The sequence below is a fragment of the Salvelinus alpinus genome, chromosome 10, assembly GCF_045679555.1.
Source record: "Salvelinus alpinus chromosome 10, SLU_Salpinus.1, whole genome shotgun sequence".
NCBI lineage: Eukaryota > Metazoa > Chordata > Actinopteri > Salmoniformes > Salmonidae > Salvelinus > Salvelinus alpinus.
Window position 1 is genome coordinate 68,067,834 of NC_092095.1, and position 19,344 is coordinate 68,087,177.

A 19,344-nucleotide genomic window follows, 5' to 3' on the forward strand; every position below is an offset into this window, starting at 1 on the left:
GGTAGAGCACGGCGCTCCTGTAGCTCATTTTGTAGAGCACGGTGCTCCTGTAGCTCAGTTGGTAGAGCAGGGCGCTCCTGTAGCTCAGTTGGTAGAGCAGGGCGCTCCTGTAGCTCAGTTGGTAGAGCAGGGCGCTCCTGTAGCTCAGTTGGTAGAGCACGGCGCTCCTGTAGCTCAGTTGGTAGAGCAGGGCGCTCCTGTAGCTCAGTTGGTAGAGCAGGGCGCTCCTGTAGCTCAGTTGGTAGAGCACGGCGCTCCTGTAGCTCAGTTGGTAGAGCACGGCGCTCCTGTAGCTCAGTTGGTAGAGCACGGCGCTCCTGTAGCTCAGTTGGTAGAGCACGGCGCTCCTGTAGCTCAGTTGGTAGAGCACGGCGCTTGTAAAGCCAGGGTGGTGGGTTCCATTCCCGGGACCACACATATGTCAAATGTATGCATGACTGTGAGATAAAAGCATAGATTATATTATAATATTACAGTTGAAGTCGGAAGTTTACATACACCTTAGCCAAATACATTAAACTCAGTTTTTCACAATTCCTGGCATTTAATCCTAGTAAAAATTCCCTGTCTTATGTCAGTTAGGATCACCACTTTACTTTAAGAATGTGAAATGTCAGAATAATAGTAGAGAATGATTTATTTCAGCTTTTATTTCTTTCATCACATTCCCAGTGGGTCAGAAGTTTACATACACTCAATTAGTATTTGGTAGCATTGCCTTTAAATTGTTTGACTTGGGTCAAATGCTTCAGGTAGCCTTCCACAAGCTTCCCACAATAAGTTGGGTGAATTTTGGGCCGTTCCTCCTGACAGAGCTGGGGTAACTGAGTCAGTTTTGTAGGCCTCCTTGCTCACACACGCTTTTTCAGTTCTGCCCACAAATGTTCTATTGGATTGAGGCCAGGGCTTTGTGATGGCCACTCCAATACCTTGACTTTGTTGTCCTTAAGCCATTTTGCCACAACTTTGGAAGTATGCTTGGGGTCATTGTCCAATTGGAAGACCCATTTGCAACCAAGCTTTAACTTCCTGACTCATGTCTGGAGATGTTGCTTCAATATATCCACATAATTTTCCATCTATTTTGTGAAGTGCGTGAGTCCTTCCTGCAGCAAAGCACCCCCACAACATGATGCTGCCACACCCGTGCTTCACGGTTGGGATGGTGTTCTTCGGCTTGCAAGCTTCCCCCTTTTTCCTCCAAACATAACGATGCTCATTATGGCCAAACAGTTCTATTTTTGTTTCATCGGACCAGAGGACATTTCTCCAAAAAGTGCGATCTTTGTCCCCCATGTGCAGTTGCAAACTGTAGTCTGGCTTTTTAATGGCGGTTTTGGAGCAGTGGCTTCTTCCTTGCTGAGTGGCCTTTCAGGTTATGTCGATATAGGACTCGTTTTACTGTGGAAATAGATACCTTTGTACCTGTTTCCTCCAAAATCCTTTGCTGCTGTTCTGGGATTGATTTGCACTTTTCGCACCAAAGTACGTTCATCTCTAGGAGACAGAACACATCTCCTTCCTGAGCGGTATGACGGCTGCGTGGTCCCATGGTGTTTATACTTGCGTACTAATGTTTGTACAGATGAACGTGGTTCCTTCAGGCGTTTGGAAATTGCTCCCAAGGATGAACCAGACTTGTGGAGGTCTACAAATGTTTTTATGAGGTCTTGGCTGATTTCTTTTGATTTTCCCATGATGTCAAGCAAAGAGGCACAGAGTTTGAAGGTAGGCCTTGAAATACATCCATAGGTACACCTCCAATTGACTCAAATGATGTCAATTAGCCTATCAGAAGCTTCTAAAGCCATGACATTTTCTGGAATTTTCCAAGCTGATTAAAGGCACAGTCAACTTAGTGTATGTAAACTTCTGACCCACTGGAATTGTGATACAGTGAATTATAAGTGAAATCATCTGTCTGTAAACAATTGTTGGAAAAATTACTTGTGTCATGCACAAAGTAGATGTCCTAACTGACTTGCCAAAACTATAGTTTGTTAACAAGAAATGTGTGGAGTGGTTGAAAATGAGTTTTAATGACTCCAACCTAAGTGTATGTAAACTTCCGACTTCAACTGTATATGTACTATCCTGCTAGCATACAGTCACTGCTCTGCCTGTTCCCGTACTTTTCACCCGCCTCGCTCTGCTTTCTCGCCTGTCTGCTTCCGGTGAGTTCTTCCCTTAAGTGAGTGTGTCCTGTGTGTTCTGTGGTGTCCAGGGCCTGACGTTCACAGCGGCCACTCACGTGGTGTTTGCTGAGCTGTACTGGAACCCTGGCCATGTGAAGCAGGCTGAGGACCGGGCGCACCGCATCGGACAGACCGCCTCCGTCCACGTGCACTACCTCATCGCCAAGGGAACCTTTGACACCGTCATGTGGGGCATGCTCAACAGGAAGGTGTGTGTGCGTGCATGTGTGTTTTAACTGGAAGATGGTTACTTTTCATAGAAATACAGTACCAGTCAAAAGTTGACACACCTACTTATCCATGCGCTATGATGAAACTGGCTCTCAAGAGGATCACCACAGGAAAGGAAGGCTGCTGCAGAGGATAAATTCATTAGAGAACTGCACATCCGATTGCAGCCCAAATAAATGCTTCACAGAGTTCAAGTAACAGACACATCTCAACATCAACTGTTCAGAGGACAGAATCAGGCCTTTATGGTTGAATTGCTGCAAAGAAACCACTACTAAAGGACACCAATAAGAAGAAGAGACTTGCTTGGGCCAAGAAACATGAGCAATGAACATGACCGGTGAAGCATGGAGGAGGTGGTGTGATGGGGCTTTGCTGGTGATACTGTCAGTGATTCATTTAGAATTCAAAGCACACTTAACCAGCATGGCTACCACAGCATTCTGCAGCGATACGCCATCCCATCTGGTTTGCGCTTAGTGGGACTATCATTTGTTTTTCAACAGGACAATGACCCAACAGTGCTATTTGACCAAGGAGAGTGATGGAGAGCTGCATCAGATGACCTGGCCTCCACAATCACCCGACCTCAACCCAATTGAGATGGTTTGGGATGAGTTGGACCGCAGAGTGAAGGAAAAGCAGCCAACAAGTGCTCAGCATATGTGGGAACTCCTTCAAGACTGTTGGAAAAGCATTCCTCATGAAGTTGGTTGAGAGAATGCCAAGAGTGTGCAAAGCTGTCATCAAGGCAAAGGGTGGCTACTTTGAAGAATCTAAAATATATGTTGATTTGTTTAACACTTTTTTGGTTACTACATGATTCCATATGTGTTATTTCATAGTTTTGATGTTTTCACTGTTATTCTACAATGTAGAAAATAGTTAAAATACAGAAAAACCTTGTAATGAGTAGGTGTGTCCAAACTTTTGACTGGTACTGTAGATTTACTTAAAGGGACAGCACAAAGCCCCCGAGACCACCTTGTCATTTTGACTGGAACACAATGGGTTGAATGGCGGGTACACTCATTATATCTGTAATTCTATGGGGTACTAATATCCACTGCAGGACCACCGTTTCCAATGAACTGGATTTGAATCAAGAAAATGACTGCCTTCCTTCTTTAGAAAAACACTTTTAAAGACCATTACAGAAGTATCAGAGTGAGGTTGTTGACCTTGGTGTTTATTTGTTGTTTATTGACCTTGTTGTTAATTATGCTGCAAAGAACAGAGCAGTTTATGGTCACGTTCATTAGTGCACATTGTAGCAAAACAAGTTTTTTTTATTGGACAAGTCCTGATTGCGCCTCCCTGATTTAGTCAATTTTCTGCCATTAAGTGTTTAAAAGGAAAATGCTTCTTGAAAGTCCAAAACATTTAATTTTTGAGTGGAGTTTCTTTGTACGTGTTGTTCTGATAGGAGACTGTGTGTGTCTGTGTTGTTGACAGGAAACGGTAACAGGCAGTACTCTGAACGGTAAGAAGGAGTACTTAAAGGCAGAGTTGGGGGATAAGGACAAATGGGACTTCCTGAATTTCGCCGAAGCGTGGACACCAAGCGAGACGACCCTGGCAGCGGTTGAGAATGACAAAGATCCTGTGTTCTTTAACCATGTGAGTCACTGGTCTAGTGATCTGGGTTCTTTAACCATGTGAGTCACTGGTCTAGTGATATGGGTTCTTTAACCATGTGAGGCACTGGTCTAGTGATCTGGGTTCTTTAACCATGTGAGTCACTGGTCTAGTGATCTGGGTTCTTTAACCATGTGAGTCACTGGTCTAGTGATCTGGGTTCTTTAACCATGTGAGGCACTGGTCTAGTGATCTGGGTTCTTTAACCATGTGAGGCACTGGTCTAGTGATCTGGGTTCTTTAACCATGTGAGGCACTGGTCTAGTGATCTGGGTTCTTTAACCATGTGAGGCACTGGTCTAGTGATCTGGGTTCTTTAACCATGTGAGGCACTGGTCTAGTGATCTGGGTTCTTTAACCATGTGAGTCACTGGTCTAGTGATCTGGGTTCTTTAACCATGTGAGGCACTGGTCTAGTGATCTGGGTTCTTTAACCATGTGAGGCACTGGTCTAGTGATCTGGGTTCTTTAACCATGTGAGTCACTGGTCTAGTGATCTGGGTTCTTTAACCATGTGAGGCACTGGTCTAGTGATCTGGGTTCTTTAACCATGTGAGGCACTGGTCTAGTGATCTGGGTTCTTTAACCATGTGAGGCACTGGTCTAGTGATCTGGGTTCTTTAACCATGTGAGGCACTGGTCTAGTGATCTGGGTTCTTTAACCATGTGAGGCACTGGTCTAGTGATCTGGGTTCTTTAACCATGTGAGTCACTGGTCTAGTGATCTGGGTTCTTTAACCATGTGAGGCACTGGTCTAGTGATCTGGGTTCTTTAACCATGTGAGGCACTGGTCTAGTGATCTGGGTTCTTTAACCATGTGAGGCACTGGTCTAGTGATCTGGGTTCTTTAACCATGTGAGGCACTGGTCTAGTGATCTGGGTTCTTTAACCATGTGAGGCACTGGTCTAGTGATCTGGGTTCTTTAACCATGTGAGGCACTGGTCTAGTGATCTGGGTTCTTTAACCATGTGAGGCACTGGTCTAGTGATCTGGGTTCTTTAACCATGTGAGGCACTGGTCTAGTGATCTGGGTTCTTTAACCATGTGAGGCACTGTTCTAGTGATCTGGGTTCTTTAACCATGTGAGGCACTGGTCTAGTGATCTGGGTTCTTTAACCATGTGAGGCACTGGTCTAGTGATCTGGGTTCTTTAACCATGTGAGGCACTGGTCTAGTGATCTGGGTTCTTTAACCATGTGAGGCACTGGTCTAGTGATCAGATGAATAACGTGCTTTACAACAGATCAGATGAATGACGTGCTTTACAACAGATCAGATGAATGACGTGCTTTACAACAGATCAGATGAATGACGTGCTTTACAACAGATCAGATGAATGACGTGCTTTACAACAGATCAGATGAATGACGTGCTTTACAACAGATCAGATGAATGACGTGCTTTACAACAGTCTTACCGTGACTCTATCCCTCTGCAGTTTGAGAAGGACAAACAGCACGACATTCGTTCGTTCTTCTCTCCGGACGCTGGTAAAGAGAAGAAGAGGAAGAGAACAGAGGGTGAGGTTTGCCTATCCCCCGTTACCCCCTCAGAGAAGGAGGGTTCTATAGATGTGGAGAACCCAGAGAACGACAAGAAGAAAAACTTCAACTCCCAAGATCCCCCTGACCTCCAGGACCTAGACTTCTCTCCCCAGGTGAAGAGGCTGCGGCTGCCCACCCCCAGCGCTACCCACAGCCCCAGGTCTCGTCTTGGGGGGAAGAGGAGGTCCCTCCATGGGGGGAGAGACACCAGCAGCAGCCCCCTGGCCTCTTTGTTTACCCCCCGTCGGCTCTCTGATAAAGGGACCCCGAAACCAAGGCAGAGTCCCAGACCAGGACCACCAGATCAGGGGAAGGGAGATGAGTGGAGTTGTGGGGCCTGTACTTACTCCAACAGCATCCTGCTCCTTTACTGTGAGCTGTGTGAGTCCCCACTCCACAGGCCCAGCACTGGTGAGTGTACACACACACACACACACACACACACACACACACACACACACACACACACGTTGGCAGGCGTAACGTACACCAAGTCAGAAATAGACCAGCGTGACAACGTGTCTCTGCTAGATGACAACGAGGAGAAGAGGACGCAACACACTGTTCACCTGACTGTCAAGTGAGAAACAGTCACAAGGCCTGCTCTCGTTGTGCCGCGTGTCTCAAAGTTTACAAAGTAAAGTTGATGAATTGGCTGGGCTGAAGTTAAAGTTCCCCAAGGCACTCTGGCTGACTATTTAATAAGACTGGGAGAAGGAAGGTAACTGTCTCTCCTCAAACACAGACACCTCCTGGTTCAGTTGGCAGTACCGGGGGAAAGTGGAGGGCGTAAAGAGGGGTGAGGGAGGGTTGAGATCAGTCTTTAAAGGAATACCTGTTCTTCTATCCATCACGACCGAGCGGCACAGGGAATTCACACAGCAGCATCCCTCCTGTCTGTCTCTCAGTAATAATAACCCAGAATAACCCTGCTACCTGCCTGGGTTGCTGCTCTGTAAGGCTGGGTTGCTGCTCTGTAAAGCTGGGTTGCTGCTCTGTAAAGCTGGGTTGCTGCTCTGTAAGGCTGGGTTGCTGCTCTGTAAGGCTGGGTTGCTGCTCTGTAAAGCTGGGTTGCTGCTCTGTAAGGCTGGGTTGCTGCTCTGTAAGGCTGGGTTGCTGCTCTGTAAAGCTGGGTTGCTGCTCTTTGCCAAGATAATCCATCCACCTGACATGTGTGGCATTTCAAGAATGATCATCACACAGGTGCACCTTGTGCTGTGGACAATAAAAGGTCACTCTTAAATGTGCAGTTTTGTCACACAACACAATGCCACAGATGTTTTGAGGGAGTGCGCATTTGTCGTGCTGACTGCAGGAATGTCCACCAGAGCTGTTGCCAGAGAGTTGAATGTTAATTTCTCAACCAGAAGCCGGCTCCAACGAAGTTTTAGAGAATTTGGCAATACGACCAAGCGGCCTCAGAACCGCAGACCATGTGTCACCACACCAGCCCAGGACCTCTACATCCGGCTTCTTCACCTGCGGGATCGTCTGAGACCAGCCTCCTGGACAGCTGATGAAACAGAGCACTTTTTCTTTCTGTAATAAACCCCTTTTGTGGCAAAAACTCATTCTGATTGGCTGGGCCTGGCTCCTCAGTGGGTGGGCCCATGGCTGCGCCTCTACCCAGTCATGTGAAATCCATAGATTAGGGCCTAATGAATTCATTTAAATGGACTGATTTCCTTATATGAACTTTAACTCAGTAAAATTGTTGCATGTTGCATTAACATTTGTGTTCAGTGTAGTTATCAGGTAGAACAGAAATGCAGCAGTACTCAGGACCTCCAGGTGAGATCTGAATAGCGCTGGTGTAGGGGATGTTATACAGGCACACTTGTCTCAATCATAGAAATAGGATCACTAGAACATACATTGTACTTCTATGCTAGACTAGCTCGATCATCAAGGACTGTTCAAACACACCATTACAATTGTGTTTTTTCTGGTCACACACACACACACACACACACACACACACACAATCCGTTAACAAAATCTGCTCCATTTCATGCTTGACTGAGGTGTGTAGTGTTTGATATCTAATCAGCAAACAAACACAGTTCTCTGTTATGGTACTTCTGGCACCACAGGCAGCATGTTAGAAGGGGAATTTACCAGCCGTCAGATCTGTAATGACAACCGAGGCAGAACAACAACTCTGATGGTATTAAGACTTCACATCTCTCAAAACATGACACTGTAATCACTGTAACCAAACAGGAAATGCAGAGAGAAAAACACTACTATATCACAGCATTATAAATGCATATTGCATTCACGGACTTTTGACAAAGATCACTTTTTTAGAATCGTCAGGAGAATGTCTTGTTTGGCAGGCAGCAGTCTTGTCTGAGGAGAATGTCTTGTTTGGCAGGCAGCAGTCTAGTCTGAGGAGAATGTCTTGTTTGGCAGGCAGCGGTCTAGTCTGAGGAGACTGTCCTGTTTGGCAGGCAGCGGTCTAGTCTGAGGAGAATGTCTTGTTTGGCAGGCAGCGGTCTAGTCTGAGGAGAATGTCTTGTTTGGCAGGCAGCGGTCTAGTCTGAGGAGAATGTCTTGTTTGGCAGGCAGCGGTCTAGTCTGAGGAGAATGTCTTGTTTGGCAGGCAGCGGTCTAGTCTGAGGAGAATGTCTTGTTTGGCAGGCAGCGGTCTAGTCTGAGGAGAATGTCTTGTTTGGCAGGCAGCGGTCTAGTCTGAGGAGAATGTCTTGTTTGGCAGGCAGCGGTCTAGTCTGAGGAGAATGTCTTGTTTGGCAGGCAGCGGTCTAGTCTGAGGAGAATGTCCTGTTTGGCAGTGTGGGGTTTTATAACGTTTTTTTGACATGCTTAACTAACTATAAGCTAGTAGGGCTTCTTATGCATTAAAGTTTGAATTGCTGACTCTTGTGAACCTGCATTTTCCATTGTTCTCACTTTTACCAGTGCTCAGGGCCTAACCATGAATATCAGCCTGAAATGTGTGTGTGTATGAAATATGTGTGTGTATGCAACAAAGTATCAGTAGTGTGGGCGCTGTACTGTGTGACCGAGACTGTGCTAATCTTAGGGAGACACAGGAGGGGGTGAATCAGGAGACTGCTGACTGTGGTGTACAATGGACAATAACAGATAAGCTATACACACGAAGAACATATGTGAGGTTCTGAGTAATACTATAACACACGTGATTGAATATTAGCAACTGTATTACATGTGATTGAATACTATAACAAACGTGATTAGTAACTGTATTAAATGTGATTGAATATTAGCTAACTGTTGGCCTGGGCGCCTGGGTGTCTGTGTGTGTGTGCTGGAAGTAACAGTTAGCTCAGATAAGAAGCTGGAAAGCTGTAGTTAGCCTTGAGCGAGAACAGTGGACAATGTATACAGGTGCAGATATCTCAGACAATATTACAGAGCTGTCTGACCTCAGTCTTTGGGGTGAAGGAGCGTAATCTACACAGCAACAGCGTCGGGACATCACATGCGCTAAGGGGCCAGGACTGGCTTAAGGCGCCAACATCAACGATAGGCTGGGTAAGTCTAAACCACGCCCAGTCTCTACTCTGACAGGCCGGCTCGGAAGTGGGAACTATCTCTGTCATGAGTATTTATTATAATGTCTTTGTCAGTAACAAGTGTCTTCTCTGTTTTCATCCTGCGTGATGTTACAGTGAACCCGTATATACGGAAATTGCATTTGCCATTTATTACTTAGTTAATAAAAAGTACATAGCATACAATTAGTGACTCATTGTCATACTTGTCCTTATACCAGATTGAATTGACGCAACCCTAACAGCAGGCAGCGGTCTAGTCTGAGGAGAATGTCTTGTTTGGCAGGCAGCGGTCTAGTCTGAGGAGAATGTCTTGTTTGGCAGGCAGCGGTCTAGTCTGAGGAGAATGTCTTGTTTGGCAGGCAGCGGTCTAGTCTGAGGAGAATGTCTTGTTTGGCAGGCAGCGGTCTAGTCTGAGGAGAATGTCTTGTTTGGCAGGCAGCGGTCTAGTCTGAGGAGAATGTCTTGTTTGGCAGGCAGCAGTCTAGTCTGATGAGAATGTCTTGTTTGGCAGGCAGCAGTCTAGTCTGAGGAGAATGTCCTGTTTGGCAGGCAGCAGTCTAGTCTGAGGAGAATGTCTTGTTTGGCAGGCAGCGGTCTAGTCTGAGGAGAATGTCTTGTTTGGCAGACAGTGGTCTAGTCTGAGGAGAATGTCTTGTTTGGCAGGCAGCGGTCTAGTATGAGGAGAATGTCTTGTTTGGCAGACAGTGGTCTAGTATGAGGAGAATGTCTTGTTTGGCAGACAGTGGTCTAGTATGAGGAGAATTGAGCTGCAGTCTCTTGTCCCCTCAGCTCGTTAGTTGTAGGGGCTCGGCGTCGGGCGCTGGGAAATTCAGGTGACATTTGAGAAAATCTATAAGAGGATGGCCTTTCAGAAACAAACCTTACAATGGAAACATCATGAATTAGTCTGTTAGTTCCAGTTCTTCCACGTCCACAACAAAACAAAACACGTTCAGGGTGTCACAATTTATCAAAGGGGACAGAATTGCCCACAGATGGAATTTTTAGTTGAGAATCAGTTACATATTGATGGCCCTTATCCTGCTCATTTTCAACATATCAGCAGCATTGTATTAGTTTTCACCATGTGTTACCAAGTCACAAATATTCCACACTGTCTGAGCAGAATGACAAGAATCTGTCTCTCTCAACAAGCAGCTGCTCACATTTTGAATTCACACATTATTTTAGTGACTGTGTGACGCATTGCTTCTCTGCTCCTCTAACAGTTCTCTGAACTACTTACTGTAATCTTGGTCTATGTACATTTCACTGAGCACAACTGTACAAAACTAATCTGTGTAGTTGTACATGTTTTCTACACTGATAGGAACCGTTAGGCTACATGTTCATCTATAAAGAACCTGTTGTGTTTTCTACACTGATAGGAACCGTTAGGCTACATGTACATCTATAAGGAACCTGTTGTGTTTTCTACACTAGGAACCGTTAGGTTACATGTTCATCTATAAAGAACCTGTTGTGTTTTCTACACTGATAGGAACCGTTAGGCTACATGTTCATCTATAAAGAACCTGTTGTGTTTTCTACACTAGGAACCGTTAGGCTACATGTTCATCTATAAAGAACCTGTTGTGTTTTCTACACTGATAGGAACCGTTAGGCTACATGTTCATCTATAAAGAACCTGTTGTGTTTTCTACACTGATAGGAACCGTTAGGTTACATGTTCATCTATAAAGAACCTGTTGTGTTTTCTACACTAGGAACCGTTAGGCTACATGTTCATCTATAAAGAACCTGTTGTGTTTTCTACACTGATAGGAACCGTTAGGTTACATGTTCATCTATAAAGAACCTGTTGTGTTTTCTACACTGATAGGAACCGTTAGGTTACATGTTCATCTATAAAGAACCTGTTGTGTTTTCTACACTGATAGGAACCGTTAGGCTACATGTTCATCTATAAAGAACCTGTTGTGTTTTCTACACTGATAGGAACCGTTAGGCTACATGTTCATCTATAAAGAACCTGTTGTGTTTTCTACACTGATAGGAACCGTTAGGCTACATGTTCATCTATAAAGAACCTGTTGTGTTTTCTACACTGATAGGAACCGTTAGGCTACATGTTCATCTATAAAGAACCTGTTGTGTTTTCTACACTGATAGGAACCGTTAGGCTACATGTTCATCTATAAAGAACCTGTTGTGTTTTCTACACTAGGAACCGTTAGGCTACATGTTCATCTATAAAGAACCTGTTGTGTTTTCTACACTGATAGGAACCGTTAGGCTACATGTTCATCTATAAAGAACCTGTTGTGTTTTCTACACTGATAGGAACCGTTAGGTTACATGTTCATCTATAAAGAACCTGTTGTGTTTTCTACACTGATAGGAACCGTTAGGCTACATGTTCATCTATAAAGAACCTGTTGTGTTTTCTACACTGATAGGAACCGTTAGGTTACATGTTCATCTATAAAGAACCTGTTGTGTTTTCTACACTGATAGGAACCGTTAGGCTACATGTTCATCTATAAAGAACCTGTTGTGTTTTCTACACTGATAGGAACCGTTAGGTTACATGTTCATCTATAAAGAACCTGTTGTGTTTTCTACACTGATAGGAACCGTTAGGCTACATGTTCATCTATAAAGAACCTGTTGTGTTTTCTACACTGATAGGAACCGTTAGGCTACATGTTCATCTATAAAGAACCTGTTGTGTTTTCTACACTGATAGGAACCGTTAGGCTACATGTTCATCTATAAAGAACCTGTTGTGTTTTCTACACTGATAGGAACCGTTAGGTTACATGTTCATCTATAAAGAACCTGTTGTGTTTTCTACACTGATAGGAACCGTTAGGTTACATGTTCATCTATAAAGAACCTGTTGTGTTTTCTACACTAGGAACCGTTAGGCTACATGTTCATCTATAAAGAACCTGTTGTGTTTTCTACACTGATAGGAACCGTTAGGCTACATGTTCATCTATAAAGAACCTGTTGTGTTTTCTACACTGATAGGAACCGTTAGGCTACATGTTCATCTATAAAGAACCTGTTGTGTTTTCTACACTAGGAACCGTTAGGCTACATGTTCATCTATAAAGAACCTGTTGTGTTTTCTACACTGATAGGAACCGTTAGGTTACATGTTCATCTATAAAGAACCTGTTGTGTTTTCTACACTGATAGGAACCGTTAGGCTACATGTTCATCTATAAAGAACCTGTTGTGTTTTCTACACTGATAGGAACCGTTAGGCTACATGTTCATCTATAAAGAACCTGTTGTGTTTTCTACACTAGGAACCGTTAGGTTACATGTTCATCTATAAAGAACCTGTTGTGTTTTCTACACTGATAGGAACCGTTAGGCTACATGTTCATCTATAAAGAACCTGTTGTGTTTTCTACACTGATAGGAACCGTTAGGCTACATGTTCATCTATAAAGAACCTGTTGTGTTTTCTACACTGATAGGAACCGTTAGGCTACATGTTCATCTATAAAGAACCTGTTGTGTTTTCTACACTGATAGGAACCGTTAGGCTACATGTTCATCTATAAAGAACCTGTTGTGTTTTCTACACTGATAGGAACCGTTAGGCTACATGTTCATCTATAAAGAACCTGTTGTGTTTTCTACACTGATAGGAACCGTTAGGCTACATGTTCATCTATAAAGAACCTGTTGTGTTTTCTACACTAGGAACCGTTAGGCTACATGTTCATCTATAAAGAACCTGTTGTGTTTTCTACACTGATAGGAACCGTTAGGCTACATGTTCATCTATAAAGAACCTGTTGTGTTTTCTACACTGATAGGAACCGTTAGGCTACATGTTCATCTATAAAGAACCTGTTGTGTTTTCTACACTAGGAACCGTTAGGTTACATGTTCATCTATAAAGAACCTGTTGTGTTTTCTACACTGATAGGAACCGTTAGGCTACATGTTCATCTATAAAGAACCTGTTGTGTTTTCTACACTGATAGGAACCGTTAGGTTACATGTTCATCTATAAAGAACCTGTTGTGTTTTCTACACTGATAGGAACCGTTAGGCTACATGTTCATCTATAAAGAACCTGTTGTGTTTTCTACACTGATAGGAACCGTTAGGCTACATGTTCATCTATAAAGAACCTGTTGTGTTTTCTACACTGATAGGAACCGTTAGGCTACATGTTCATCTATAAAGAACCTGTTGTGTTTTCTACACTAGGAACCGTTAGGCTACATGTTCATCTATAAAGAACCTGTTGTGTTTTCTACACTAGGAACCGTTAGGTTACATGTTCATCTATAAAGAACCTGTTGTGTTTTCTACACTGATAGGAACCGTTAGGCTACATGTTCATCTATAAAGAACCTGTTGTGTTTTCTACACTGATAGGAACCGTTAGGCTACATGTTCATCTATAAAGAACCTGTTGTGTTTTCTACACTGATAGGAACCGTTAGGTTACATGTTCATCTATAAAGAACCTGTTGTGTTTTCTACACTGATAGGAACCGTTAGGCTACATGTTCATCTATAAAGAACCTGTTGTGTTTTCTACACTGATAGGAACCGTTAGGTTACATGTTCATCTATAAAGAACCTGTTGTGTTTTCTACACTGATAGGAACCGTTAGGCTACATGTTCATCTATAAAGAACCTGTTGTGTTTTCTACACTGATAGGAACCGTTAGGCTACATGTTCATCTATAAAGAACCTGTTGTGTTTTCTACACTGATAGGAACCGTTAGGCTACATGTTCATCTATAAAGAACCTGTTGTGTTTTCTACACTGATAGGAACCGTTAGGCTACATGTTCATCTATAAAGAACCTGTTGTGTTTTCTACACTGATAGGAACCGTTAGGCTACATGTTCATCTATAAAGAACCTGTTGTGTTTTCTACACTAGGAACCGTTAGGCTACATGTTCATCTATAAAGAACCTGTTGTGTTTTCTACACTGATAGGAACCGTTAGGCTACATGTTCATCTATAAAGAACCTGTTGTGTTTTCTACACTGATAGGAACCGTTAGGTTACATGTTCATCTATAAAGAACCTGTTGTGTTTTCTACACTGATAGGAACCGTTAGGCTACATGTTCATCTATAAAGAACCTGTTGTGTTTTCTACACTGATAGGAACCGTTAGGCTACATGTTCATCTATAAAGAACCTGTTGTGTTTTCTACACTAGGAACCGTTAGGTTACATGTTCATCTATAAAGAACCTGTTGTGTTTTCTACACTGATAGGAACCGTTAGGCTACATGTTCATCTATAAAGAACCTGTTGTGTTTTCTACACTAGGAACCGTTAGGTTACATGTTCATCTATAAAGAACCTGTTGTGTTTTCTACACTGATAGGAACCGTTAGGCTACATGTTCATCTATAAAGAACCTGTTGTGTTTTCTACACTGATAGGAACCGTTAGGTTACATGTTCATCTATAAAGAACCTGTTGTGTTTTCTACACTGATAGGAACCGTTAGGCTACATGTTCATCTATAAAGAACCTGTTGTGTTTTCTACCCTGATAGGAACCGTTAGGCTACATGTTCATCTATAAAGAACCTGTTGTGTTTTCTACACTAGGAACCGTTAGGCTACATGTTCATCTATAAAGAACCTGTTGTGTTTTCTACACTAGGAACCGTTAGGCTACATGTTCATCTATAAAGAACCTGTTGTGTTTTCTACACTGATAGGAACCGTTAGGCTACATGTTCATCTATAAAGAACCTGTTGTGTTTTCTACACTAGGAACCGTTAGGCTACATGTTCATCTATAAAGAACCTGTTGTGTTTTCTACACTGATAGGAACCGTTAGGCTACATGTTCATCTATAAAGAACCTGTTGTGTTTTCTACACTGATAGGAACCGTTAGGCTACATGTTCATCTATAAAGAACCTGTTGTGTTTTCTACACTGATAGGAACCGTTAGGTTACATGTTCATCTATAAAGAACCTGTTGTGTTTTCTACACTGATAGGAACCGTTAGGTTACATGTTCATCTATAAGGAACCTGTTGTGTTTTCTACACTGATAGGAACCGTTAGGCTACATGTTCATCTATAAAGAACCTGTTGTGTTTTCTACACTGATAGGAACCGTTAGGTTACATGTTCATCTATAAAGAACCTGTTGTGTTTTCTACCCTGATAGGAACCGTTAGGCTACATGTTCATCTATAAAGAACCTGTTGTGTTTTCTACACTGATAGGAACCGTTAGGCTACATGTTCATCTATAAGGAACCTGTTGTGTTTTCTACACTGATAGGAACCGTTAGGCTACATGTTCATCTATAAAGAACCTGTTGTGTTTTCTACACTGATAGGAACCGTTAGGTTACATGTTCATCTATAAAGAACCTGTTGTGTTTTCTACACTGATAGGAACCGTTAGGCTACATGTTCATCTATAAAGAACCTGTTGTGTTTTCTACACTAGGAACCGTTAGGCTACATGTTCATCTATAAAGAACCTGTTGTGTTTTCTACACTGATAGGAACCGTTAGGCTACATGTTCATCTATAAAGAACCTGTTGTGTTTTCTACACTGATAGGAACCGTTAGGCTACATGTTCATCTATAAAGAACCTGTTGTGTTTTCTACACTGATAGGAACCGTTAGGCTACATGTTCATCTATAAAGAACCTGTTGTGTTTTCTACACTGATAGGAACCGTTAGGTTACATGTTCATCTATAAAGAACCTGTTGTGTTTTCTACACTGATAGGAACCGTTAGGCTACATGTTCATCTATAAAGAACCTGTTGTGTTTTCTACACTGATAGGAACCGTTAGGCTACATGTTCATCTATAAAGAACCTGTTGTGTTTTCTACACTAGGAACCGTTAGGCTACATGTTCATCTATAAAGAACCTGTTGTGTTTTCTACACTGATAGGAACCGTTAGGTTACATGTTCATCTATAAAGAACCTGTTGTGTTTTCTACACTGATAGGAACCGTTAGGCTACATGTTCATCTATAAAGAACCTGTTGTGTTTTCTACACTAGGAACCGTTAGGTTACATGTTCATCTATAAAGAACCTGTTGTGTTTTCTACACTGATAGGAACCGTTAGGCTACATGTTCATCTATAAAGAACCTGTTGTGTTTTCTACACTGATAGGAACCGTTAGGTTACATGTTCATCTATAAAGAACCTGTTGTGTTTTCTACACTGATAGGAACCGTTAGGCTACATGTTCATCTATAAAGAACCTGTTGTGTTTTCTACCCTGATAGGAACCGTTAGGCTACATGTTCATCTATAAAGAACCTGTTGTGTTTTCTACACTAGGAACCGTTAGGCTACATGTTCATCTATAAAGAACCTGTTGTGTTTTCTACACTAGGAACCGTTAGGCTACATGTTCATCTATAAAGAACCTGTTGTGTTTTCTACACTAGGAACCGTTAGGCTACATGTTCATCTATAAAGAACCTGTTGTGTTTTCTACACTGATAGGAACCGTTAGGCTACATGTTCATCTATAAAGAACCTGTTGTGTTTTCTACACTAGGAACCGTTAGGCTACATGTTCATCTATAAAGAACCTGTTGTGTTTTCTACACTGATAGGAACCGTTAGGCTACATGTACATCTATAAAGAACCTGTTGTGTTTTCTACACTGATAGGAACCGTTAGGCTACATGTTCATCTATAAAGAACCTGTTGTGTTTTCTACACTAGGAACCGTTAGGCTACATGTTCATCTATAAAGAACCTGTTGTGTTTTCTACACTGATAGGAACCGTTAGGCTACATGTACATCTATAAAGAACCTGTTGTGTTTTCTACACTGATAGGAACCGTTAGGTTACATGTTCATCTATAAAGAACCTGTTGTGTTTTCTACACTAGGAACCGTTAGGCTACATGTTCATCTATAAAGAACCTGTTGTGTTTTCTACACTGATAGGAACCGTTAGGCTACATGTTCATCTATAAAGAACCTGTTGTGTTTTCTACACTGATAGGAACCGTTAGGTTACATGTTCATCTATAAAGAACCTGTTGTGTTTTCTACACTGATAGGAACCGTTAGGTTACATGTTCATCTATAAAGAACCTGTTGTGTTTTCTACACTGATAGGAACCGTTAGGTTACATGTTCATCTATAAAGAACCTGTTGTGTTTTCTACCCTGATAGGAACCGTTAGGCTACATGTTCATCTATAAAGAACCTGTTGTGTTTTCTACACTGATAGGAACCGTTAGGCTACATGTTCATCTATAAGGAACCTGTTGTGTTTTCTACACTGATAGGAACCGTTAGGCTACATGTTCATCTATAAAGAACCTGTTGTGTTTTCTACACTGATAGGAACCGTTAGGTTACATGTTCATCTATAAAGAACCTGTTGTGTTTTCTACACTGATAGGAACCGTTAGGCTACATGTTCATCTATAAAGAACCTGTTGTGTTTTCTACACTAGGAACCGTTAGGCTACATGTTCATCTATAAAGAACCTGTTGTGTTTTCTACACTGATAGGAACCGTTAGGCTACATGTTCATCTATAAAGAACCTGTTGTGTTTTCTACACTGATAGGAACCGTTAGGCTACATGTTCATCTATAAAGAACCTGTTGTGTTTTCTACACTGATAGGAACCGTTAGGCTACATGTTCATCTATAAAGAACCTGTTGTGTTTTCTACACTGATAGGAACCGTTAGGCTACATGTTCATCTATAAAGAACCTGTTGTGTTTTCTACACTGATAGGAACCGTTAGGCTACATGTTCATCTATAAAGAACCTGTTGTGTTTTCTACACTGATAGGAACCGTTAGGCTACATGTTCATCTATAAAGAACCTGTTGTGTTTTCTACACTGATAGGAACCGTTAGGCTACATGTTCATCTATAAAGAACCTGTTGTGTTTTCTACACTGATAGGAACCGTTAGGTTACATGTTCATCTATAAAGAACCTGTTGTGTTTTCTACACTAGGAACCGTTAGGCTACATGTTCATCTATAAAGAACCTGTTGTGTTTTCTACACTGATAGGAACCGTTAGGCTACATGTTCATCTATAAAGAACCTGTTGTGTTTTCTACACTAGGAACCGTTAGGCTACATGTTCATCTATAAAGAACCTGTTGTGTTTTCTACACTGATAGGAACCGTTAGGTTACATGTTCATCTATAAAGAACCTGTTGTGTTTTCTACACTGATAGGAACCGTTAGGTTACATGTTCATCTATAAAGAACCTGTTGTGTTTTCTACACTGATAGGAACCGTTAGGTTACATGTTCATCTATAAAGAACCTGTTGTGTTTTCTACACTGATAGGAACCGTTAGGCTACATGTTCATCTATAAAGAACCTGTTGTGTTTTCTACACTGATAGGAACCGTTAGGCTACATGTTCATCTATAAAGAACCTGTTGTGTTTTCTACACTGATAGGAACCGTTAGGCTACATGTTCATCTATAAAGAACCTGTTGTGTTTTCTACACTAGGAACCGTTAGGTTACATGTTCATCTATAAAGAACCTGTTGTGTTTTCTACCCTGATAGGAACCGTTAGGCTACATGTTCATCTATAAAGAACCTGTTGTGTTTTCTACACTGATAGGAACCGTTAGGCTACATGTTCATCTATAAAGAACCTGTTGTGTTTTCTACACTAGGAACCGTTAGGCTACATGTTCATCTATAAAGAACCTGTTGTGTTTTCTACACTGATAGGAACCGTTAGGCTACATGTTCATCTATAAAGAACCTGTTGTGTTTTCTACACTAGGAACCGTTAGGCTACATGTTCATCTATAAAGAACCTGTTGTGTTTTCTACACTGATAGGAACCGTTAGGCTACATGTTCATCTATAAAGAACCTGTTGTGTTTTCTACACTGATAGGAACCGTTAGGCTACATGTTCATCTATAAAGAACCTGTTGTGTTTTCTACACTGATAGGAACCGTTAGGCTACATGTTCATCTATAAAGAACCTGTTGTGTTTTCTACACTAGGAACCGTTAGGCTACATGTACATCTATAAAGAACCTGTTGTGTTTTCTACACTGATAGGAACCGTTAGGTTACATGTTCATCTATAAAGAACCTGTTGTGTTTTCTACACTGATAGGAACCGTTAGGCTACATGTTCATCTATAAAGAACCTGTTGTGTTTTCTACACTGATAGGAACCGTTAGGTTACATGTTCATCTATAA

The 19,344-nt window shown here is 42.1% G+C and overlaps 1 protein-coding gene across 1 annotated transcript in view; it reads left to right on the forward strand.

The window, feature by feature from the left end:
• Positions 1-19,344, forward strand: part of LOC139532734 (DNA annealing helicase and endonuclease ZRANB3-like) — an 86,972-nt gene that overhangs the window by 39,846 nt on the left and 27,782 nt on the right. The window contains exons 11-14 of the mRNA XM_071330699.1: positions 2,225-2,404; positions 3,882-4,046; positions 5,505-6,025; positions 7,428-7,432. Of these exons, the coding sequence (XP_071186800.1) occupies positions 2,225-2,404; positions 3,882-4,046; positions 5,505-6,025; positions 7,428-7,432 (871 nt within the window). The remainder of the gene's footprint in view (positions 1-2,224; positions 2,405-3,881; positions 4,047-5,504; positions 6,026-7,427; positions 7,433-19,344) is intronic.